The sequence below is a fragment of the Phocoena sinus genome, chromosome 4 (genome assembly GCF_008692025.1).
Source record: "Phocoena sinus isolate mPhoSin1 chromosome 4, mPhoSin1.pri, whole genome shotgun sequence".
In the NCBI taxonomy this organism is placed as follows: domain Eukaryota; kingdom Metazoa; phylum Chordata; class Mammalia; order Artiodactyla; family Phocoenidae; genus Phocoena; species Phocoena sinus.
In genome coordinates this window covers 131,539,352-131,565,991 of record NC_045766.1, presented here as the reverse complement: position 1 = coordinate 131,565,991, position 26,640 = coordinate 131,539,352, and the positions used below count along the sequence as shown (strand labels likewise).

The window sequence follows — 26,640 nt, the reverse complement described above, 5'->3', positions numbered from 1 at the left end:
ACTGAGAGACATTTTAAGATTGGAATAAATCTCTTCAAACTTTCTTTATTTCAAAGCCTAAATTCTTTGTTTTATTAAGCCTGACACTTCTGTTGAGGTAGAAACTGCTGCAAATTAGGAAGAGCACGACCTAGTTTTACATGCTTTGGATGGTGTACTCCATTGCTAGTTTGCTGAGGATCTTTCTGACCTTACTTAGAACAATTCCCATGAAAATCAATGAAACGTTAGTGATACTTAAGGACACATAGAAAAAGTCCTAGAATACTGTCTAATGCTTCTTAAAGAAAAAATATTCATTAGCAAAAATCCTTTATTTTTAGTTATTAAAGAGTATATAGATTTTTGAAACTACTGAACCATAATCCTTGGTGTACAGAAGGTACTACTGCAGCCTTTTTGCCTTTGTCAACAAAAAGAAAAGGAGATTTCTCTCTCTCTCTCTCTCTCTCTCACTTGCTTTTTCTCTGTACACACACACACACACACACACACACACACACACACATCTTTATTACAATTTCAGGACAAATTGAAATGCAAATGTAAAATAGAATATAAAAACCGAGCATTCTCAGCCAATTGATTTTTAACACTTGAACCTGAAGGAAACAGAGGCTGTGTATCAATAATAGAAAACATGATTTTCAATTTGCCTTGCAAGGCACAGTCTCTGTAAGGTGAATCCCTCATACAGATCAGAGTTAAGCAACATAATGGAGAACAGCATCTGACGTGGTTTCTGAGGCATGCCATAAATCATATTCTATTTCAATTTGCAAATGTCTCTGCTGGCAACAATCTTTGCATTCGGGGATCAAGTGGAATACTCATCTCCTATTAAATCAATGCAAAATGTGAAGCAAAGCTTAGTGGCTGTGTTGTGGTTTATTTCTCAAGGGACTCTGGTAATTACAAGTGAAAAAACCCTGGACTGTTCTCATGATAGAAGGTTGTGGAAATAAATATACCAATGCACAAGTGTTGCTTAGCAACATGGTTTTCATAAGGAAAAAACAATTGTCGAACCTTTCAGAAAGTCATCACTGTGAGTATACCATATTCCAGTGCCTTTAGTGAAAAGGTGAGAAAATTGGAAAAAGGTACAAACACTTTTGACCCCACTGTTGATGCTAAACTAGTGATGTTTATGTGTAAGTTCCAATATTTATTTACTCATGCAAGAATTCACATTTTTGGGAACATCTGCTACAAGCTAAGTGTGCACTCCAAATGTGATGTCAATATCTCACCTCATCAGAACAACATCAACTATCTCTTAAAGAAGTAGCAGATTACAAATAAAATGATTACCATTTCATAGTACTTCCATATTTTTTAATGGCCATAAAATTGGAAAGAAGAGCAATATTGTAGGGGTCATTGTTTAAGACTGTTTAAAACATTGTTTGTCTAGGTAGCCTTCTCTACATTAAGTCCAATGAAATAAATAAAAATGAAATTTCTAGTATATAGCAATAAAAAATAGAAACCTGGTTTGGATGCTGTATTAGATTTTTAATGAAGTATGTACTCAAATGGTAGGAAACAAACATACATAAATTTCCCAATACAAAGAGAAAAATGGTTGTCATAAGTAGCAATATCATAGAACAGAGGAACACTTCTGAGAGGGTGAAAGTAAGAACAGGCTTAGAAAGAGTCGAGTATTTCAATATATAAAAAACAGAGCAAGGTCAAAAACAAAAGCAAATGTATATAAAAGCATAGTATAAGAGGAACTGATGAATAATTTGGAGTGTGGCAAGAAATAAACTGGAAACAGTAGGTTGGAACCAAATCATAGATTATTATGTGAAAGAACTGTACTGAAAAGATGAGTTTGGATTCAGACTGAGCTAAGAATCCTGGCTCCAAAAGTTATTAACCCTGTGTGCCCTTGGGCATATTATTTGTTTTCCCTGACTTCTAGTACCAACCACACAGAGTTGTGAGAATTAAGCTACCTCATACAAAGATGAGACCTCATATTTAAACAGCAATGAGAGCCAGGCACTTTATATAAATGAGTACAAGAGAGCCACACATAAGGATTCAGTATATCATTTTTCAAATGGTGTCTTAGCTTCCTTTTTTTTTCTCACAAACACACTTGGTTAGTGTGGTTAGTGTATTCAGTATGTAGAAATAGTCTTTCACAAAGAAGTATGTGCTTTAATACTTTTAAAAACATAGAAACCTCTCAGTATTTTTTTCACTTTTGATAGAGACTAGGGTTCAAGAAATATTTCACCGCTTTTAAAATTTTACTGTATGATAGAAAACAGTGCAAGTACATTAAAAAATTCTAATCACATTAGTTCTCAGTTTAAAAGAAAGAGGTGAACTGCTGCAAAGTGAGGATCATATCCCAGGATAAAAGGAAATATGTCTACAGTTTTAATCTATTGGCCTGTAGGAGTCAGTCTGAGACTTACCAGATTAAAAATAAAAAATCCGAGTAGCAAGATATCTTTTAATTTCTCCCTTTTAAAATCTTGAAAACCTATTCAAATTAAAAAAAAAAAACAAAAAACACTAGGGCAATCAACATATGTCAGTTGAACAAAACTTGGAAGAATCATTGGCATACAGAGATTCTCTATAACTACTTATTGAATGAATGAATGATGACTGAATGAATGAATGATTGATTGAATAAATGAATGCAGGACCAATGTGGCCCACAGTTTTTGAACTCTGAAGTAAAGTATGTATCATATATGCCAACAGATAGTTCTCAATAAATCTTTATTCTTGTTATCATTGGCAAACCACTGAACATTTTTAAGGGAAGAAATGATATTATCTGAACTGATTTAAGAAGACAACTCTGTCTTATTATTCAACTCGTTTTATCAATTAAATTCTGTTTTATTCAATGCAGAGACTAGATTTATGTGGAAAATAACCAGACGCAGTGAAGTTCTTGCAATATTGTCTGACAAGAGGTCACACAGGCCTACATAAGAGAGTAGGACAGAAGTGAGAAGAAATGGTAGCTATTCAGAACATTTTAAAGTACAGACTAATCCGATTGGTTGTGAATGAAGGTTAAGAGAAAGATAAAAATCAAATGAATATCAAGATTTTTGAGTCTCAGTTACAGAAGTAATGGTTTATCTTAATAGAAATAAGATATAACAATGAGTTCAAATTTAACAAGCTGCATTTGAGATAGTGATGGTTAACATACATGGCAAGACAGAACTTCCCTGGTGGTCCAGTGGTTAAGACTTCACCTTCCAGTGCAGGAGGTGCGAGTTCCATCACTGGTCGAGGAGCTAAGATCTCACATGCCTCGGGGCCATAAAAACCAAAACATAAAACAGAAGCAATCTTGTAACAAATTCAATAAAGACTTAAAAAAAAAGGTCCACATCAAAAGATCTAAAAAGAAAAAAAGAACTACATGGCAAGAGGTATAAGAGATATCTAGGAATTAGTTGACATTCAAGACTTTCTTTGGAAAGTAGTTAAGATTTTGAATGCAAATTTTAAAATTATCTGCAACATTGATAGTGGAAAACATGAAAGAAGATGCAATTGTCCTGGGAGGGAATATGGAGCTTAAAAAAAGAGAGAGCATGGTACTCCATCTTGTAAGATTCCTACATTTGAGGACTGGATAGAAGGACATGGGAATGGAGAACTTATGGTGAGGTGCATGGTGAGAGATCTGAATGACACAGAATCAAATAAATAGTTTCACGAGAAGTTCAAAGGAAGAGAGAATTTCAAGAGAATGTAGAAAAATAGTCCTATGACACAGTTTAGGGAGGGCAGGTAAGTTTAAGAATGAGAAGGAAAGTACTGAGTTTGATCACTAGCAGGACATTGGTGACCACTAACTCAGCATTTCAGCAGAGAGGAAGTGGCGGTGGCCAACAAAGAGTGAACAGGTAAGAAAAAGAAGAGACATCAAATATGAAGTTTATTTGTAGGAACTTCCCTGGTGGTCCAGTGGTTAAGACTCTGCACTCCCAATGCAGGGGACCCAGGTTCAATCCCTGGTTGGGGAACTAGATCTCACGTGCATGCCACAACTAAGAGCACACATGCCGCAACTAAAGATTCCTGCACGTGGCAACAAAGATCCTGCGTGCCGCAACTAAGACTTGGCGCAGCCAAATAAATAAGCAAATATTAAAAAATAAAATAAAAAGAAAGTTTCTTTGTAGATGTCGGTAAGAGTCATGGAGGTGAAAAATGGGGATGGGACATGTAACTAGTATGGAGGCAGGGGAAGGGGCTGCGTCAGGCAATCAGATTTCACCAACTTGTTCATTTTTTCTCTGTTCTCATGATATGTGTATTTAACGTTACACTTTTTATTTGTTACAAGTTGATGAGTTATATTGTGATTGTTTTGAGTCAGTCTAGATTGTAAACTCAGCATTTGCATGAGCGCCTTGAATTATTATTGTTCTAGTGACTAGACCTGGTAACATCAGTGGAATGTAAGCTCTCCGAAGTCAGCAATCTTCTCTATCTTGTTCAACACTCTATACCCAGCATGTCTGACACATAATGGGTCAAAGGATGTTGACTGATTGACTGATTGATGTAGAAACCCATTCTGACTCACTTGCTCTAACGTTTTACTTGCATATCTACTACCTTAGTTGGAGTCTAAGTATCTTAATGGCAAGAGGTGTCAGTTTTTAATTCTTTTGGTTTCCCACAGTTACTTTGAAGATATGTGATATTCTTAAAAGGTTTCCAGAAGGGTGGGTGGCAATTAGATTAAATTATAAGGTGAAAAATATCTGATAAAACTGTATTATCAGACTATTTTTAAAGGCCTACTTTTTAGGCATCCAGTTAGCTCAGGTTGTCCTAGATGCTTAGTCATGGCACATACTCTAATTCAGTGTTTTGAGAATTAATGGCTAAAATTATGTGAAATAATTACTATAAAAAGATAAAAGATTTCTGAAAATGAAGTATTTTATTAGATTTATAACATATAAGTAAGTCTCCCTCACCACCAACTCCTAGGAAATTCAACTAAATATTAATGATCATGACATTTCTGCCTGCAGTTTCATTAAGGTGATAGATTCATCCAAATATCATGGTTGGATATCACATCCATTAGTAAGGCACAAAGGTTAGAATACTGGGTGCAATACTTTCTCAGACCACTCCCTAAAAACGAATGCATCAGAACTATTACCAACTGACATTCTGGAAACTTCAGTCAGGTCCTTAGGGTTCCCTTTAGCATCTCTCCTTCATTCTTCCTATCCAAGTCACTTTATTCTCTTCCTCATACCTTTAGCTTCTCTCCTTCATTCTTCCTATCCAAGCTACTTAATTCTCTTCTTCATGCTTTTCAAGATGGCTCTCAAATCCACGAAGGCTGCCATGATTCTTTCTGCAATGCCATTCACTATCTGTGCTCAACCCCTGTGTATCCAGCCAAAACTTTCTCCCTGTCTCATTCTTGACAAAGAATTTATACCAGATAGTGGGATTACAGAAATGGAGTTTACCATCTGAGCAGAGAATCACCTGGGTTTCCATCTTTAAGTTATGATCCCTTGTGATATCTCACCAGGTGGAGAAACTGGTCACCTTGCAACTGGTACATGAGTGTCCAGGACCTATGGCTGAATGTGTGGGACTTACCAATCAACGTGCTGGTCCTTTTGTTGGGATTCTTCTGGTTTTGAATATTAGCAATCTGCAAATTCTCCATTATTAGGATATTGTAATGCAATACCTTTGAGAAAGTAGTAAATACCTGTATCTTCTATAGTACAATAGATGGTGTTCACAATGTAATGTATTAAAAAACCATATAAACTGTAAAACACTATATGAAAATTAAGGAACATTAAACTTTGTTAAGAGTTTTACTTGAAATAATTCAAACTTGAATAGGTACTTGATTAATATGTTTTGATTACAAATATAAGCAGAGATATATGTGAATTACTTTTTAATTGATTATTAAATTTGCATCCATATACTTTCCTAATTGTTATTTACTCCTTTTAGAATAGCAACTTCTGATTTTGTCCTAAATCATCTTTCCATCTAAGGTTTTGTAATTTCATCTGAAAAAACATGTCCAGAAATCTAAGATTTCTTCTATGACCATCTAGTGACCCATGGTAGAACCATTGTTTAATAGGAATTTTGTTCCACTTACTGGGAGAGAGATAGTGGGATGTTATATAAAATAATGGAAAATGTTCGAGATAAGGTTAAGTAGAAGGACATGGAATTATCGTGCTTCAGTAACTCCCATAGTGGGTAATATCCTTAGCAAAAGTTTCTATATGTGAGTTTTTGTATCATTAATGGGTGCACAAAATCTAGTTCTTGATGGTGACCAAGTACTTCTTTCTAGTGAGGAATAATAGAATAGGATAGGATTAGGATGCGGATGGATGGGAGTGTGGAAAAATTTCAGAGTATATCTCACATTTTTTTCTGAAAGTTTGGTTTTTTAAGAGAGAGTACGACACACACCCACACACACACACACACACTAGACACACAGAGACACATACAGAGAGATGAGAGAGAAAGAAAGTAGGAGAAATAGGTTCTGCAGTAAATGTGTTTCTCAGTATCGGTCAGGGTTACACATACTTTGAAAGGCTCTGATATTACAAGACTTTCCCTGTCCCCCATTGCCCTGCCTCCATAGTGAAGACCACTGTGTCAGGGATGGTGTGGAAAATCTGCTAGTAGAAGAGTAGATACAGCTTCTGGATACTGTTCTGGATACAGTTTTAAAGACTCATACATAGAAAGAGAAATAGTAAAATTCCTATGCAAAGTGTCCCATTTTACTCTTCTAGCACTTGAAAACAATTTTCTTCTTGTGCTAGATGGAGTCTATTGTTTCTAATGCCACTTAAATACACATGGGGATTTTCTTTCTTTCTGCTACAGTTTTTCTAACTACCATGTAAGTTGTTTGAGGGTAAGAACTATGTTTCTTCATTTTGTAAACCCAAGGCCAGAACAGTGACTGCTACATTGTTGACATTCAGGGTTAAGTATCCACTGAAGAAATCTCCATGCTTTTAGGACATATAAATTAAAAATTAGTAAAAATAATACATCAAAGGACCTCACATTTGTGGCCACCTTCCATTAGATAACAAGTGTTTTTTTTTTATATAATGTCTCCTTTAATTCCTAGTCTAAACCTGCCAAATACAAGATTTTATTCAATTATAAAAATGAAGAAATTGAGGTTAGGAGGTAAGTCACCAAGAGTCAGTTTGTATGTCAGGAAAAAGTCACCCATGATAACTAAGTTTAAAAGGAAAAAAAAAAAATAAGTAGATTTCTCAAGAAGAAGATGTGGAAACTGAGATGGGTCATATTTCCACTATAACTGAGCTCAGAGGATATTCAGGATCTCAGTTTCTCAATAAAAACAGCCTCTCTCTATTACATAGTGTTATTAGTTTCAGAAAACACTTTAAAAAAAAGGAAAACACTTTTATTCTTAATAGAGCTCATTTTATATATAAATATAAAATGGTTGTATATATTAAATTGTTGTATATGCAACAGAATAAGAACCATAGACAAATAATGAATAGTTATGTGTACTCATTGAAATATAAGGCATCTTTGGGGGTTGAGGTGAAGAATCAACAAACTAAATACATCCTAATTCCTCATAATAGAATTTGTACAAAATTGGCCTATTTCATAATTTTTAAGGGGCTAGAATGGATTTGCATTCACTTGACCACTGCTTCACAGAAGCCTGGTACCATGAACTTAAGCAATTTAGAAGTTATCATTACAGACTTGCATTCCTCTGTTTCAAAAGGCAGCAAAAAATATTCCGTGCATGACATACAAAAGATCAAATTAAAATGTTTCATAATTTTAATTTTCTTGTTAGTACTTTTTGTGTCCCTTCTATATTAATGTGAAATCTGATTACTTAAGTTGATCTCATAATAGTTAGAAATCTCTAATTTAGTTGTTCTGAGAACGTGGTAGCCACATGGGTTTAATGAGACTGCATTGTGCAATGTGTAAGAAAGCCTGCTCTTTGCTTGGGTCTTCTGCATGAACACTCTTGTCTTTGCGTAGAGGTGTCACAATTTAAGTAAAATAGAGCCTCTCTTCAATTGCAGGCAATTTTGTCCAGTTCTCCACACTATTTCTTTCATGTCATCATTTCTCAATTTGTACTTCACTTGCTCAAAAAATATTCTTAGATACCCATCATGCATATGGCTATAATTATTCAGAGTGTTTTTCAGCATTCATTTTACCTTTTACTGGCCTTTACAGAATAAATTTGAAGAAATGCAATTTGTTAATGGCATAGATTCTTAATAACAAAATGCTACATTTTTCAAGGCCTTTGAAAAAGTAATGCTCAGTATTTCCTTGATGTCAAAAGCTTAGAAAATATTAATAAGGAAAATAGATACTTTATTATCTAGAAGACTGTGATGGTTCACCATCATCAGGATGTGTTCTTTTTAAATTAATTAATTAATTATTACTCTTTGCATTGGGTGATATGTTAAAAAGATAAAGTTTTAAAAGTAAAACTGAGTTTATAATACATCACTAACTAGCTGTATGATCTTGGACAAGTTGACTTCTCTGTACATTATTTAAAAACAAAACAAAAACAAACAGACAAACAAAAAAGCTGAACTAATACCCAACCCAACTCTTTGTCTTGTTTTATGGATTATAAGAGTATCTTGTTATAACATATATTATTAAAAATGAAAGCCCTCAAAATTTAGACTACTGCTTTTAAAAGTAACATAAAAGTGGATGAATTAATGATTGTAATTGTGATAACTAATTTTTATTTTTGTCTACAATGAAACTTTTTAAATGTTGTGATCTTTTTTCAGCCAGCAATAAAAGCCTAACAATGTAATTTGGTATTAATGGAGCGACATTGTTCAAAACGTCCTTACACACAAGCATGTTTGAAATTGTCATTAATAAGAAATATATGCTGCTTCTGAGATGGAACATTCAGCTCCTTTGACAGGATTGCTCTGTCTCCAAAATTTTCTACTATTCATCAGGAAACATGACCTGTCTGCGACATAATAAGATACATGTCAGAAACATCAGGAAATAACAGAGATTTTTGTCGATCAAGACAACTTCTGAGGGACAGAAGATATCAAGGTAGTTTTCTACATTTAATAAATAATTTATAACTAAAGTGCTGTGCTCCCTTAAAAGAAGAGTGACTCAATTGTTAGCATTTTATTAAATGATACTCTTAAGGTAAAAAATTATGAAGAAGATACAGTTCTTGTCTTGGGGCTTCCTTTCAGGCAAGTGGGCAAGAGTTGGAAAAAAAGGATATAACCCTCTAACTACAAAATATTTCTAATACCTTTCTGGCCAGAATGATTCCAAATGATAAAACATGAAAAAAAAAGTGAATTGCAAATATATTGCAAAAAATCTATTGACTAAACTAATCAAATGAAAGTTCTCATTTAAAAATCTGTCCCCCAAAATGCACATTAAATTGAGGTGACAGAATGAAATTCTAAAATTATTACTCAGAAATTTCTATTGATCTCCAGTTTCTTATATAATATAATCTAAATTTGTAACTATGATACCCATGGCCAAATAACCTTTCTAGTTCAAGCTGAAGCTTCTTTTCCACACACAAAGGCAAGGGGGTATTCTCATAGATACTCTTTGCCTATTTCTAGTTCAAGCTGAAGCTTTCTAGTTCAAGCTGAAGCTTCTTTTCCACACACAAAGGCAAGGGGGTATACTCATAGATACTCTTTGCCTATTTCACTTGTCCTATTTCCTGTGACTTTAATCTGCCTGTTCAAATGTATTACCTTCTAAGTCCTACCTTGAGCTTTACTTTTTCTGGGAAGTGTCTTCCAATCTTCATGTCTTGTCTTGTGAGATTATATCAGTCTAACTAAAATTATAGTTAGTTTACAGTATTGTTGATAGCTGTGTTTCAACAATTTCATTACATTATTACCTAAACTTGTATTCTCCAGGATCTAGCATAAACCCTGGCATATAGCAGGAACAAATAAATGTTTGTTTAAATAAACTTGTTTTCTTGTATTTGAAATATGAATCTCTTTGAGTAGATGAAATATTTAGCATGAAATATTTGGTAGATACAACTGAAGTTCATAGTACCCATATGATGAATTGAATTGAAATGTTGAGATACTTAGAGAGTGATGTCAGCTTCAAAGCCTCAAAGCCTCAAATTGAAGAAATGTAGTTTATGATCAACTTCATCACTGCTGGCACGTACTAAAAGAGTTGAAGTCTTTTTTGTGGAGTACACAGAATGAGTCAGATAAATTGAAGAAAGCTCTCTGAATGTCCAAGAGATATCACAGCAGAGTCTATAAACCAGAAATTGGCCTCAATTTGTCTTGACTATTTGAAACAGAGTGAGAAGATAACTAAATCTTACTATTACTTTTTGGTCTGGGATGATCAGAATAGGTGTGATCCCAACAGACAACTTAGACATTCTAGAGCTGAGAATCTTGTCACAAACATACCATTTTCTTTTCTCTAATTATATTTGAACAGATCATTATAATTGTGATAGTTGTAAACATAATCACAACTACTGTATTTATGTGCAACAGTGGAATAATATTTGCCAAGTAAGTATTCAACATTATTTTAGATTTATGAAGTATAAATATATTTATTGGGTAGTCATCATTCATAACACCTCATTAATCCATGGAATAAAGTACTATTGCATTTTTACTGTTCTAGCCCTATCCCAAACATCTCATTCTCAGAATACCTATCTAAATCAGTGGTTCTAAACAAGGGATAATTTCACTTCCAGGGGACATTTGGTAATATCTGAAGACATACTTGTTTGTCACAACCGGGGTGAAGAGGGGATGGTAGTGGGAAGAGACCAGGGATGCTATTAAACATCATACAATGCACAAAACAGCCCTATCCTAACAAAATAGTATCCATCCTAAATGTTGATAGTGCCAAAAGTTATGGAAACTGTGAAGAGAATGAATACATGTATAAAGTACAGGAAACAAAGCAGGAAAGTAGAAAATGATAAAAGAAGGGCATGACAAACAATGGGGGCATGAAAGAAGCTAATGAAGCAAATATGAGAAATATGATGACAGAAATAGCATAAGTTGAGCAAATAGATTAAAAATGATCTTGGAAATAAATTCTCTGAACATTGACCTCTGCCCTAATAAGTCTCTTGTGCACAGCTGGGTCAGAGTTGTGTTCTTAGCAGAACCATATTAAAGAGGCTAGAGGGCTCATTAGCAGAAAAGAAATAATTTTTGTGAACAAATATAGACATTTTATTGAGACTTAGTTATTCTAGTGAGTGATCATGAAATTGTGCTAGAAATCTCTCTTACAAATTAGACATAAGAATCTGAAAAATTGATTATTAAAAAGTATGAAAATAATTTTGTAAACTGAGAGGAAGATTGCTTATAAGTAAAATTTTGATTTACTCTCACTTTCAGTCTTGTGCAGTAATTTAAACTATATTTTTTTATGAAACAGAAACTGTGAGCCCAGATTTTCTTGGAAACAGAGACTTTGATGGTTAATTTTATGTGTCAGTTTGGCTAGGCTATGGTGCCCAGTTGTTTGGTCAAATACTAGTCTTGCTCTCATTGTAAAGGCATTTTCCAGATGAATTTGTCGTTTATAATCCATTGACTTTAAGGTGATTGCTCTCACTAATGTGGGCAGGCTCATTCAACCAATTAAGACCTTCAGAGAAGAAGACATTCTGCCCATCGAAAGCATGCTGCCAGACTCTGCTTGCATGAGTAGTGTAGCAAGTGTGTGTGTGTGTTTCCTTTAGGCTAAGAGGGTTGGCTCCACAACAAGTGGATCCTAGCAGAGGAAAGCTGGGTGGGTGCAGCACTGGTGGTGGGCAGGAACTGAGGGTGAGGACCTACGGAGGAGTTATGGAAGTGTGTGTGCTGTCAGGGTACGGTTCAGTGCAGAGGGTCCCAGGGAGTGGGGTGGGTGGTAAGACGGTGGTTTCTGGAAAACATACCACCAGAAAAGAGCTAGTATCCAGACATGAGTGATAAGTGAGGATATTCAACAGCAAAGACAGAACCATAGGGGACACTTAGCACTGGCTAAGTGGAAAGACTTTTGATGTCCCTTTTGAACATCTCAGAATATCACCAGACAATCTGTTAACAAAGCAAAATGAAGAGTATTCAAACTTCCTGCAGAAAAGGGAACACGGTTGCATGGAGGCATTTGGCTGCGTCTCTATAGACAGACATTAGAAGTGAGATTTTGGGCTCAGATGGTTTCAAGGCACAGAATTGATCAGCACTGGGCAAATTTATTAGTTGATAGTTTAGAATTGATGGGCATGGCAAAGAGAGGGTACCAACATGAGTCTCTTGATAAGTTAACTGTTGCTTAATTAGAGAGCTATTTTTCAGGTCCACAGGCTGTTGTATTCATACTACAGGAGTTTCCTGAAGCATACAGTGAAATGATTTATTGGTTTAGTCTCATCTTTTCCCAGGAAAAGTTTCCTGAATCAACTAGCTCATGCTGACACAGTTGGTCTAAAGCAGATTGAGACAGATGGCCTCAGCTGTCATTTCCTTTCCTCCCATCCTTTCTCTTTGGCTTGAAGAGGAGAAGCCAGGAGGAGCACATTAATGGAAGACAAAGGAGATCAAAGCAGGTAAATAAAATTATTGGGCCCCTCCAAGTCACAGGCGGCCTACGTAATCACATGACAGGCTTGAACTCAGGATAAAGGGAGGAGGCTTTAATATGGCTGTAAGACTGGTTCTTAATTTATACTAGAGTAAACTTAACTACTAATATGGAATAAAATGTTTCTTAATGTGATCATAGATCTGCACAAGGTATTATTCAGAAATTCAGGGAAGTTAGAGTCTGCAGGTCAAGAGTGAAGTTCCGGGCTTCCCTGGTGGCGCAGTGGTTGGGGGTCCGCCTGCCGATGCGGGGGGCGCGGGTTCGTGCCCCGGTCCGGGAGGATCCCACGTGCCGCGGAGCGGCTGGGCCCGTGACCCATGGCCGCTGGGCCTGCGCGTCCGGAGCCTGTGCTCTGCAACGGGGGAGGCCGCAGCAGTGAGAGGCCCGCGTACCACAAAAAAAAAAAAAAAAAAAAAAAAAAAAAAAGAGTGAAGTTCCATAGCAGGAGAAAAATGAAGCACTTTCCTAATGATGCCCTACTGGGTCCAATCTGTTTAATACATCACTTGCATTTAAAATCAAAGATGGCCATCCAGTAATTCTGAATTGTTTCTCACATTCAGTTGTAAGGTTTGACTTTCACTCAGTGAGTCCTATATAGGGTCTAAGATAGGAATTAATTTTTTTGATTGATGAAAGTAAAATAAAGTATATTGAACTTAATTCATGGAAAAGTCTTTTTTCAGTTATTATTATACTATTTGTCATTATTTCGGCTTATTTGAAATCAGAATAAATTTCATGAACATGGAAACTATGAAAATGTAGCTCTCAGAACTTACCTGTTTGCACAGTGGTTAAGAATCCGCCTGCCAATGCAGGAGACATGGGTTCGAGCCCTGGTCCAGGAAGATCCCAAATGCCGTGGAGCAATTAAGCCCATGCACCACAACTACTGAGCCCACGTACCACAACTACTGAAGTCTGTGCACCTAGAGCCTGTGCTCTGCAGTAAGAGAAGCCACTGCAATGAGAAGACTGTGCACCACAACGGAGAGCAGTCGCCACTCGCTGCAACTAGAGAAAGCCCGCGGGCAGCAGCAAAGACCCAACACAGCCAAAAATAAATAAATTAAAAAAAAATGTAGCTCTCATATCTCCCACTTCAGGGAGTATAACTGACTTACAGTCCCAGCTGCCAGTCTCTGAATCTACCCCCACGTTTATGCCAAGGTCATGCTGTGCACTGTTCTTGGCCAGTAACTGAGCTTGGCAGGGATACTCAGGCAGGCCCATCTCTGTGACTTGCGGGTGACTTACCAAAACTTTCTTGGAACTGCCTGAAGAAGATTATTCTAATGCAAACTTCCTTCCTTCCTTCCCTCTTTCCTTCACTGAGTTCAGACCTGCATTGTTGTCTGCTGGATCTCCCAGATTTCTCCAGCTACCTCCCCATTTTCGCTGACAGGTATTTTCCCCAATAAATATCTGTCATGTCAAATCCTAGAGAGCAGCTATTTCTCAAAGGACCACAACTAACACATTAGAACAGCAAGATTTATATTTTTATATGAACTGGTAATTTACACTTACTATTGTTAATAATGAGTTTTGTGTGATATTCTCACCATTCTTTGAAGTTCCTGTTCTTTGTGTTCCCTTTGAAACATGTTTTTATCACCATTTTGCACTTGCTACATGGCAGTGAGCTAAAATAGTGTGTGTGTGAATTCCGTGAAGGCAGGGAATTTATGTCTTCATTCAGCATAAATGCCTGGTCTAGCACCAGAACACAATAAATATTTTTCAACGAATGCCTACCTAAAAACAAGAAAAGTAAGTTGGGCAGCAGAAGCTGGATCCACACCCCAGAGACTGCAAGCCAGTATTTCCATAACCAAAAGATCCAAGGCCAGTATTTCCAAAACCTAGAGATCCAGTGTAATTTGTTTGGCAGGGACTGTGGAAGATGATATTTTTTGGATGGAAGTAGGATTTCTGGTAGGATCTGGTCACAGCCCAGGGTGTCTGGAAGCTGGTGGGCTTAAAGAAGGTCTCATGACAACCACCGTGGAGAGAGGAGCCCAGCTGGAAAGTGCTGGGGTGGGGGTAGATTATATTGCTGGGGTAGAAAGAATCATAGGTGGAAACTGGGTACCCCAGGTAACCTCCAAGGGAGAGGGAGGAGAAGTTTCTGGAGCTGCAGTTGAAAGACATGTTGTCAGGAGTTCTAAGTTCAACTGAGTTGCAGAGGGAGGTTTGTGAGTGTGAACATTACCTTCTATAGTGGACAGTTATATACTGTACTCTAGCAATGGGTGTAATAGCATGTGCCCATTTTAATAAGAACGCTTAATTAGGTTCTAGTCCAAATGAAATACATTAACCTTCAAAGACCTTTTTTTATGAATGTGGACTTTTAAATGAAAGAATTGCATTCGTTTTTCAAAGTAATTGTTCATGAAGCAAAAATGTTACTGTACTATAATTGTACCTATAAGATTGGTGTTTTATTCATCCTATCCTTAAAGATATTGTATTGAATGGGTAACACAGTGAGAATTTTGTTGTGTTTAAGGCTCTAAAAAATACTTTGTATTCTGGAGGGGACATTTATTTAGTTCAAAGTTTAGCAACCAGATTGAGAAAAAGAAACCCTCAATATCTGCTCCATTTCCCAAATTTTGTGTACCTTATAGAAGAAATAACCTACTTACAATCCTCAATTGGTACAAACGTTAGATGAGTGTTTAACACATTTACATTCTAGTTTTCTTATAGCACAGGTACCCAAGTTGCTCTTGTGTGCATGAGTCTTTGATTTAAAAATAAGGGTTCAGTATTTGCAGGAGTGCTTTGAAGATTACATTATAAAAATACTTAAGTCAAGAAATTTTTGTTCTGAAGTTGATTTGTTTCTTGAAAGAACTCATCAATAAATTTAATTCTCAAAAAAATCTCTATCCTCGGGGCTTCCCTGGTGGCGCAGTGGTTGAGAGTCCGCCTGCCGATGCAGGGGACGCGGGTTCGTGCCCCGGTCCGGGAGGATCCCGCATGCTGCGGAGCGGCTGGGCCCGTGAGCCATGGCCGCTGGGCCTGCGCGTCCGGAGCCTGTGCTCCGCGACGGGAGAGGCCACAACAGTGAGAGGCCCGTGTACCGCAAAAAAAAAAAAAAAAAAAAAAAAAAAAAATCTCTATCCTCATAAAGTTTAAGTAATTTTTGGTGGTGTTGATGTTACTGAGAAGTAAATGATAAGCAGTATACATTAAAAATGGGCTTTTATTCCCTTAGTTTTCACTCATAGAGTGGGATTTTTATTACAGAAGGTAAGTAAAATCAAGAAATTAGGAAAGTGTCTACCCCGGGTAAACTTCACCGAAAGATCAAGTTAGAAAAATTCATAGTTACAAATGATCTTTATAAATTGAACTGAGAGTGGAGGTTATCAAAATGTATGATAATGTAAAAAAGAGAATGAATCCTTTTGGGACCTCTGATGTGGTAAATATATCAAATGACGTATATATATTCTGCCTAGAGGACTAGTATAAGTATTTTTCTAGACTCTCTCATAAAGTTCATCACTAACTGTAAATAGAGTAGTGCCTGGTACAGGGGATGGCTTAAGATAACCTGTGGGTATAGGCAAATCTCTTAAGACATCTATCTTCAAAAACTGATGTATTGTCCAATGGAAATGAGTTGAGACTCATTCTATGAAGACTTGAAATTACTAAGTGGAAGTTTTGAGGAAAGATTCAGCTAAAAATCTAAAACAAGGTACTTTTGCAGGTAAGTGAGATTTCCATCTTGGGGGCACTTATTAGATATCCATCTAAAGAGGTATTGTAAATGGGATTCCAACATGGTAGAGTACTGAAGGTAATTGAAAAACTACCTTCCAAACTGTAGATTTTATGAGTCTGAACATTTTGAGTAGACAAATTGGTCTTCAATCATGTTGCGTATACTAGGTAACATAATACGTGCTCCATTTCTGTAATAAACAATTCTTATTTATTAGGCTTCTTAATTATGAATAGAAAAAAACATTCTAGTAGATTCCAAACCTTCCTGTTTTATTTGTTAATAAATTATTGAACATCAAAACATCCATATAAATATTTAACTCAGCTAAATTGAATTTGCTTGCTTCAATGTCATTCACTCTTATATAAGCTATTTCTGTGGAAGAATATTCTATGAGATCAGATATTAAGTAATTTTGAACATCCTTTTCTCAACAAAATGGAGGTTTGTGTACCCAAGCACTTTTGTTCAAAAGTAGAAGGGAAATGTTTTTCTATGAAATGAACAAATCAAACAGCACAGAAGCCACAGAAAGATAAACCTTCTTAATCTCTCCTCTTCTTCAAGGTTGTCAGTCTTCATTAGCCTACTACACAGAGGTGGAATACAAGTCATAGAACAATAACAACAAAAAAAAAATGACGATTATTTTAGAAATTTTCTAATACTTGCCAGAAACACCTGAAAACAATTTAAGTCAAAGTGATATATGTTGCTTTCTGAGGCAAAGGAAGAATCTGCTTAAGATGACTCCTTTGCTCCAAAAGTTCAAGGCAATTACCTTATAAACTTTCTATAGAACAGGGGCATTTTTCAGATTCTGGGAAATCCTTTTAGTGGTAAACATTGCCTCTGATTAGAGAGAGAAATACTAGGCATTTTTGCCACATTTTTAATGTTTGTTTTTTCCAGCATCTTAGATAAATAACCTCTAACATTCCAAACTAATATAAAGAAATTTATATTTAATACTTAACTCATTCTACAGTAAAGACACACACAGAAGACAGAAAAACTAAGACTGACTCATTAGTTTGCATACAATTTTAAGCAGGGACATCAGAAATAAGGGGATCTCTCAGTTAACATTTCACTAAAGCCATTAAAATCAAGATCCGATGTAAAAAAAATAATCCTCATACATCTGCATGTTACCATTGCTGCTTCCTGATGGCACTGTCCATTGGGTAAACTTTCCACTTCCTGGGAGCAGTCAATGTATGTTTTTGCTTTTGAAAAAATGACTTTGAGTAGATCAGTTAGCAACTTTGTTATCCAGATGGCAACGATTTTGAGACAGACTTTGAAAGGGGTATCAATTATTTTTAATTAAGCCCACTTCCCTCAGCCCAGACACTACATCTAAAGTTTTCTGAGTGATCTGCTCAGTGACCTTTGGTAGAGAAAGATGACTAAGAGCTTTGAAAATTCAATACTATTAACTGAATTCCAAGGCACAAACATGACTGCACTTTCCAGTTGTAAAACCACAAATACTACATATGTATAACTATGCTGATCTTTTCCAATTTATTTAAAAAGAGGAAGGTGACTTGTTTTTATAAACCATGTGGATGACACAGTCAATGATAAGGTTATATAAATGCCCCTGTCGAAAAAGCGACATTCAAACTTAGAGTATTCCCATTGTAAGTTACATGTCCTGTCAACATGTCCTACTACCGCTGCTCTGGAAACTTCTCCTCCTGCTCCCTTGGGGACCACCTGTGTTACTCAGGCTCCTCCTGTGGCTCTTCTTACCCCAAAGACCTGGTCTAAAGCACTGATCTCTTCTCTCCCAGCTCCTGCCGTCTGCACTCCTCTCTCTACACTGGCTTTCAGGAGACTTGCTGTGATCCCATCAGGTGCCAGACATTCCATGTTGTGTCCGGTCCCTGCCAGACGTCCTGCTACCACTGGAGGACCTCCATGTTCTTCATTCCCTGCCAGACGACCTACTCTGTGTCTCTGGGCCTCTGGGCTTTGGCTCCAAGTAACTTTCAATCTTTTGATTGTGGCATCCCATCTCTGGGCTTTGGATCCAGTGGTTTCCAATCAGCGGTTTGTGGTCCCAGTGCTTTCTCATCCCTAAGTTGTAGATCCAGCTTTTACCTTCTGACCTACCTCTCTTCTAGGAGCTGTCAGTCTCTTTCTTTCCAACCAACCTGTGGACCTGGCTTCTACTAATATTATGCGTGAACACAATACCTACTACATCTAGAAATTTAATGCAATACCTGCTATATCAATATCTATACTATTTATTGACCTTTTGTCCTACATTTAACTTATAAATTTGACTTCTACTGTTACCTACTATGGATTAGGGATAATTTGAATACCAGTAACTGGTATTACTAGTAGAAAAAAAATGTTTTAAGTTTAAATAAAAATATGGTAGGGCTTCCCTGGTGGCACAGTGGTTGAGAGTCCGCCTGCCAATGCAGGGGACACAGGTTCGTGCTCCGGTCCAGGAAGATCCCACATGTCGCAGAGTGGCTGGGCCCGTGAGCCATAGCTGCTGAGCCTGCGCGTCCGGAGCCTGTGCTCCACAACGGGAGAGGCCACAACAGTGAGAGGACCGCATACCGAAAAAAAAAAAAAATGTGGTGTATGACATCCACATATTGGCTTTAACATTATTTGTTTACTTTTTGTCTTCAAAACTACTTCTAAATATCTGGCTGGATATTTCTGTATCTTGTATTCATCATTTAAAAAATCTTTACTTTAAAATGTAAAATTGCCCAGTGTCCTTTAGGTTTGGAAGAAATTATCTCATCTTTTATGTTTACTCCATCTGTTAATACCTTAATATGATAAAACCTGAAAATACATTTTTAAGACTACAAACAAATAACTGTGACCTTTGGTTTTGTCGTGGGTTAGAAACGGATATTTTCTTATAAAATAGTTACAGATTGTAAGGTATATTAAATTGACTACATCATATAATTCTGGAAGGAAAGTTAATCATAAATACATTCTAAAATATTTGAGAAATTGAAATGGGGATATTCAGTAAGAACTTAGATTTTAGTGAGTTAGATTTGGTGAGAATTCCAGTTCTCCCAGCTTTACAGGCATATAAGAAATCAAATGAAATTTCTAATTGATTTATAAATGAAACATCTAAAACATTCCAGCACTTATTAGCAAGTAAGCCCAACATTTTCCATACAATCCGTTATACAAGTTTGGAGTCCCAATTGCTACTATTTTTTTAGTTCTGTTGATAGCATTTGTTTGGAAAAAAAACAAACAAAAAGAAAATGAAATTCAAAAACAATGCAAATATTCTCTTTTTACAACATTCAACTAAATGTTTAAGGAGCTGATCACTCCTGAATCAGCAGTTATGCTCCAAACTTTTATCCATTATGTCAAGGACAACATTACTGAAAGATACAGATGACCTAGATTCTCACCCACAGGGTAACCATATGTCTTGGTTTATTCCATTTGTCTAAGCATCCAGTCCCATTTGTTAATTGTCTTAGATTTTTCACTTTTTATTTATAATGAATAATTGAGTTAACATAAGTGATGATCAGTTTAGGAAACCACTTTGCTTTTCCTATGGTTTCATCTAGTGGAGTATGACATACATGTATAGTATACAGAGTTTTCACTTTAACCAGTGTTAAATCTGAAAGAAGACAAGCTATATTCTACCCTTTCTTTGGTCATCCTGCCTGAACAAAATGGAACTACTCCTTTTATTGCAGAGGGACCATGGAAAACAAATTACACTCAGATACAAGTGGTAGGACAGCTCACATGTTCAAACCTTGCTGGAGGGTCATTTGTCATTCTAACCTAGCCAGTACTGCTACGGCTCTTTCCACAGCCTGCAAGATGCAATAATACACCCCAAACTACCAGTTGGTGGAGATAGTGGGGAATTTAGAATTACTGATTAGGTGTACATAAAATATGGGCCTAAAATTGAGGGTGGCACACAGCATATAAATATTAATCTAAATGCTCTTGCTACAGTGGCTTGGCCACATGTCGTATTGTTTAAATCTACAACTATTCATTTAATTGTTTGGGAACATCTTTCTTCTTTAACCTTTGCAAAAAAAAAATATCTGTTTAGGAGCAAAGAGCTAAAGCTAAAAGTTCATATTTAATTTAAAAATGTGAATACTTAATATCTATTACTAAAGCAAATTGATGGTGAATATATGACTTGTACAGCAATTCAATAACATTAACTCTCCACCACTGGCATCAGAAATATCACTTACCACATGAAAAATAAAAGAAGCAATTTTGCTGAAGAAGCATCAGTATCTATTTCAAAAGATAGAAATTTTAAGATGATTATTTCCAAAGATAATTATTTATCACTAGTAGTTGCAAAAGCTGTGTTAATATATCACTCTGATGCATACATTTCATTTAGGTCACATAACTATTCTAAATCATTTTCACTCGTGTTAAATCCTAAGTTTTCTTGTGGAAGTAAAAACAAACGGCTTCCCTGGTGGCGCAGTGGTTGAGAATCCACCTGCCGATGCAGCGGACATAGGTTCGTGCCCCAGTTGGGGAAGATCCCACATGCCGCGGAGTGGCTGGGCCCGTGAGCCATGGCCGCTGAGCCTGCATGTCAGGAAAGAACAAGAAAAGATTAATTCAAGAGATTGGATTCTACTAGATCTTTGATGTATAACCTTGGGCAAGATTCTAATTCTTTTTGACTTTTCATTCCTTCGTGCCTAGAAAGATCTACATGACATAATATCTGTCTTTCTCACAAGGATGTTTGAGCATTAAATGCAAGTGGCATATCTGGTACCTTTGTATTCCCTGTTATATCCTCATTTTTTCACCTATGATCCCAGGCACAGCTATGGTGAACAATTTCATGCAGGTTTCAACCCTCTTTGCACAGACAGTCTCTCCCTTCATGCATAGACAACTTTTCTTTCACTCTCTACCTGGGCTTCTCAGAGGGCACAGCCAGGAAAACAAAAGGAACACACTATGAATCCTCTTTGCACAGGTAATGACGTTCCAGAAAAGTGACAAACATCACGGGCAACATTCTAGCAATGGGAAACAGAAGCTGATGCATAAATGCTTCCCCCTGTTGATCAGATCCTGGGGTGGACAATTCCAAAAGTCATTCTATACATTCCTAAAAAGGCCCTGAACGATTGAGTCCCCAGTGCCCACCATAAAGTCAACCAAAAAATATGTCCCTTTGTGAAATTTTCATCTTTCATTCTTTCACCTTCCATGGTCTCCCAAACCAGCTCCCTGGGGTCTCGTGGCAAATACACTGTCTGCACCCAAGGTTTTGACTTCAGCTCTGCTTTCGGGGAGAGAGGGGTTCAGGCTAAGACTAATGGATACAAATGTTTGTTCGGCATTGCTCAGGTGTGTTGCTCTTAGTTAATGCAGTTTGAAACTTGGAGAAGCATCAGGAGGTTTTCCCACACCGCCTTAACCCAGTTACTCCCCACTTAAGGTCATTGTGCATCTCTTTACATATGTTCATAGGGACGGCTCACGAATGGATCATACTCAGGGACCAGGCTCAGGGAAGGATCATGGCACTTATGCCAAGCAACAGGGAGCAAAACATCTATCTTAGCAGTTGTTTAAGGCTAATCTTTTCTCTTAGCTGAAAATCCACACTCAGATACTAGACTTTCAGGTACGTTTTTGGTCTATGTGTAACCTTATCTTATAAGTTATATTGTATTCTTGTTGCCTGCATTTCTAGTTTTGTGCCAATTTCTCTGTTTTCCTTTATCAGCAGAAATCCATGCCTCCATTCTCAGGCAAGTGCCACTGATATTGAGACATACAAAATATGGACCTCTAGGAAATAAATACTCCCAGTAGGGAACATATGCACTGACAAAAGAAATTTGCTCAAATCTATCAAAATCTATGTTCCTAAACCCAGTTTCAGAGTCATATTGGTCTTTATTTTAAATTCCCAAATCCTAAATAAACTATAGGCAAATAATAATAAGCCGAACAATATATTTCGGTGCTAGATGACAATATAAATTTATCAGATTAAGATTTTCATTTTCAACTGCTCTTCCAAGAAAATCCAATAGCATATTTTCTATCAATAGTACAGATATTAGGACTTCATATTGGGTTATTCATTAAATTCAGAGTCTCTCAAAAGTTGATGATGCAAGAAACTGATGATTTTAGAATAAAAGAACAGTGGTAAATGGTGAGAATGAAAATGATGGCTGTACTGATAGAGACTTTGCTCTCAATACTCAAAAGGATCTAGACCCTCAACAAGTTGAACGATAGAAAGCAAATCCACATGTTGTTCTGTAACATGATGATTGGCAGCTATTGGAGGCAAAGTTGGTTGGACAGAAGAATCTGGATCCACAGCCTGGGGAAGGGAAGCCACAGACTCCATAAACCTGGGGTTTGAGGCCATGGAATCCATAGCCCAGTGAGTAGCAGCTTCTGGATCCAGAGCTCAGGGAACTTCAGCTGCTGGTCCTAAAGCCCAGACACCCAGCATATGTTGTCCAACAGGGACTGCAGAGACTGGAGGGCCTGGGGCAGTAGCAGGATGTCTGGCAGGGACTGGACACCACAAGGGACATCTGGCACCTGATGGGCTCATAACAGGTCTCCTGACTGTAGAGAGAGGAGCCCAGCTGGCAGGTGCTGGGAGAGCAGAGGTCAGTGCTGTAGACCAGGTTGCTGGGGTGGAAGGAGCCTGGGTAGCACAAGTGGCCCCCAAGGGAGTGGAAGGAGGAATTTCCAGAGAGGCAATTATGGGACATGTTGACAGGAGATGTGAGTTCAGCTGAGTTACTGTGAGAAGATTCTAAGTTTGAATGTCACTCCTGCACTATGGCATTTATATACTTTCAGCAATAGGTGTGACACCTATGGGGTCATGGGCCCTACGTTAGATTTCCTCTTTTTCATATGTGTAATTAGATAGTCTTCTCTGTAATTGCAGTTGCATTCGAATAGTTTTCCACATTTGTTTTTATGGGTGCTGTATTTTGTTGTTATAGCCAAAGCCAATGGACTACTGCTGTGTCAGAAATGCTGACTCTTCTACATTAATGCACATCCCATCATGGCCAGGAAAGCAACAAGACCAGAACCTTTTCCTCTGGCTTATGCTAATCTGATTCCTGTGTATCCACATCTGGTTTTGCTGGTAGATGTTTTCCTCCTAAGAGTGGGGAGTGAGACAAAATCAATTTTCTTCTGGTACAATGGATCAGAGGCACAGTTTCTAGCTGGATGGAATCCTTCCTGGAATGATCCGCCTTGTCAACATTCATTCCCATTCTCCAAAATCACTTGGTGGTAATCTGTTATGGCAGCAACAGAAAACTAATACACCAAGTATCACAGTTACATTGTGTCTTTAAACTGATGAAGAGAGACCAAAAATAAATAAAACAGAGACTGAGAGAGAAATGGCTAGAAACTGAAAGACATTTTGCTGTGTATGTAAAGATAAGATGACAAAAAACAAACAAACAAAAAAACGGCTCAGTTGAAATAGTACCAGGGAAGATCAATCTGGGCCCATCTCTATTCAGCCAGGAAGGAATAGTCTGATGAGGCGAGGAAACAAATGAAAGTGAAACAGAGAAGGCTCAGGAATTTTTTTTTTCTATTGCACTAAAATTACTATCTGTTTCCTAATGTCTTTTTAATTAAAATTTTCAAAATTAGTATATTTTATGAATTTTCATATGTTGTTCCTTTGCAGAGCTGCAGTTTGAAGGTGTTTTCTTTTTTTTCAGAGTACAGGCTCCGGACGCGCAGGCTTAGAGGTCATGGCTCACGGGCCCAGCCACTCCGCGGCATGAGGGATCCTCCCAGATCGTGGCATGAACCCATGTCCCCTGCATCGGCAGGCGGACTCTCAACCACTGTGCCACCAGGGAAGCTCAGTTTGAAGGTTTTTTTTTTTCTTTCCAGTTCTCTTTTCCTCTGCAGAACGTATGAATCTCTCTCTCTTCTCTCTTTCTGTCCCCACAGTAGCATTTTTCTCTCCTCCTTTTTCTGTGCTTAACTTAGACTTTCTCTTCTGTTTTTTCATATATATATATATATATATATATATATATATATATATATATATATGGCCTCTACTTAACTACAGATTATAAGCTTAAAAACAAAATTTGCTAGATTTTTCATATTCTGAGAGTATAAACAGATACTTTCTAGTTCATTCACAAAATATGTAATGTTAGAATAAAACCAGTTAAATTATATTCCAGACTCGAGGAAATATAGTGTTATGGTTGATGGCAATATTTTCTTATTTTATTTTCTAATAAAACTGTTATAAACTTACAAAAAATAATAATGTTAAAAATATTGAATTTTATCAATAAAATCTATGGCGACTGGGCTTCCCTGGTGGAGCCATGGTTGAGAGTCCGCCTGCCGATGCAGGGGACATGGGTTCGTGCCCCGGTCTGGGAAGATCCCACATGCCGCAGAGCGGCTGGGCCTGTGAGCCATGGCCGCTGAGCCTGCGCGTCCGGAGCCTGTGCTCCACGACGGGAGAGGCCACAACAGTGAGAGGCCCGCGCTTACCGCAAAAAAAAAAAAAAAAAAAAAAAAAACTATGGCAACTTTGAAAGTAACATAATGTAGACCTTATAGAAGGAAGAGGACCCAGGGAAGAAGTAAATACATCCAATTCAAATAGTTACTTGGTGAGTCCTTTATTTTCTGTTCTTCAAGACCAGAATTCATTTCTCCTTGCTTTGTGCCTCAGCAAGTAGGTAAAATGTCTAATTGATACAATACTGTGGACACTATTCTTTCCCCGTGTTTTCTGTTTTCAAACATAACTCTAAAAGTATTCTGATATTGGCCAAAGGGTACAAGATGTTAATTATGCAGGATGAACACATTCTGCAGGTCTGATGTACAGCCTGGTAACTATAGTTAATGATACCACTAATATTATTTTGTATACTTGATATTTCCTAAGAGAGATGATCTTAAGTGTTCTCACCACACGTACACACACAAATTGTAACCACATGAAGTGATGGATATGTTAGTTTGATTTCAGTAATCATTTCACAATATATACCTATAGCAAAACGCCACATTGTACACTATATATATCAACTGTTATTTGTCATTTATACTTCAATAAAGCTGGACAAAATTTTAAAAATGTTTGAATATAAAATACCTGAGTTAAAAGGGGAACATAAATTTGTCTGGCAAAACTGGGAAATTGAGTGAATTTGTCTTCAGTTACTTCAGTTTCCTTGTTCAAGGACTATTCCCTGAGAAGAGGTATTCTTCTCTTCCCTTTGCTCTAAATTGCTAAATTTTCATCTACCTTAAATTAATATAAATTCAAGAAGAATTTGTAAACTCCCTAATCGTGGACGAAATTAAGCACAGAGATTATATTGTTTGTTCTATGTACCATAAACCTCCACCATTATTTTTGTTCTTTTTTTTAAACTGAGTTATTTATAACAAAAAATGAGATATATATTTCATGTAAAATTTAACACTTTGAGCTGTGATCCTGAGACTTCTGATTTTTTAATTGCAGAGTCTAAACCCTTATGTTATGAACAAAGTTGTTTTGATATGTGAGGTGTGTTTCCAGCAGAATCTCATCCATAGTTAAAAGTTACAATGGTCGGCACCCAGCTACTACTCTTCTCCAAATTACCAGTCAACTTGTCACTAACCTGCTGGGGATCTTTCTTTTATTAATCATCTAGGTTTGAAACAATAAACAAAAGCCAATACTTCTTATATAAAGATCCCCTTTAATCACTATCTAGTATTACCTATTAGCCACAAAATATGTTCTTTATTATTATCCAACATAGATTAGAAGTCTTTTGAATTCTGTGTTCTTAAAAATATATTCATTGGACAAAGATATCATGGCTGCCTTTCGTAAATGTGTCACATGCAATACTAAAGCACATTTCCCTTTGTAATATATTCTTGGTATTTTTCCCTAGGACTTTAAAATTACAATTTATTTATTTTTATTAAATTATGGTTGATTTAGAATACTGCATTAGTTTCAGGTGTACAGCACAGATTCACTTATAATGTACATATTATATATATATATTCCTTTTCAGATTTTTTCTCTTATAAGTTATAAAATATTGAGT

The 26,640-nt window shown here is 36.8% G+C and overlaps 3 protein-coding genes and 1 non-coding gene across 4 annotated transcripts; 2 read left to right on the top strand and 2 right to left on the bottom strand.

The window, feature by feature from the left end:
* The first annotated feature begins 3,949 nt into the window (after positions 1-3,949).
* Positions 3,950-4,022, top strand: TRNAG-CCC. Its single transcript has one exon. It is a non-coding gene; the product is annotated as a tRNA-Gly (tRNA).
* Positions 4,023-14,502: 10,480 nt separating this feature from the next.
* LOC116752710 (keratin-associated protein 15-1) lies at positions 14,503-14,945 on the bottom strand. The gene has a single exon (XM_032629448.1). The coding sequence runs from the start codon at positions 14,896-14,898 to the stop codon at positions 14,503-14,505; it is 396 nt and encodes a 131-aa protein (XP_032485339.1). The 5' UTR covers positions 14,899-14,945.
* Positions 14,946-18,163: 3,218 nt separating this feature from the next.
* LOC116753596 (keratin-associated protein 13-1-like) lies at positions 18,164-18,679 on the top strand. Its single transcript, XM_032631495.1, is given in 1 exon segment — positions 18,164-18,679. A coding segment is annotated over 1 exon segment (516 nt).
* A 4,088-nt stretch (positions 18,680-22,767) lies between these two features.
* LOC116753420 (keratin-associated protein 13-1-like) lies at positions 22,768-23,328 on the bottom strand. The gene is given in 1 exon segment (XM_032631168.1): positions 22,768-23,328. A coding segment is annotated over 1 exon segment (510 nt). The 5' UTR covers positions 23,278-23,328.
* Positions 23,329-26,640: the final 3,312 nt, after the last annotated feature.

Bases quoted from the DNA above. Each gene is read 5' to 3' on its own strand.
- LOC116752710 (XM_032629448.1), bottom strand. From the start codon at position 14,898: ATGTCTTTCAACTGCAGCTCCAGAAACTTCTCCTCCCTCTCCCTTGGA.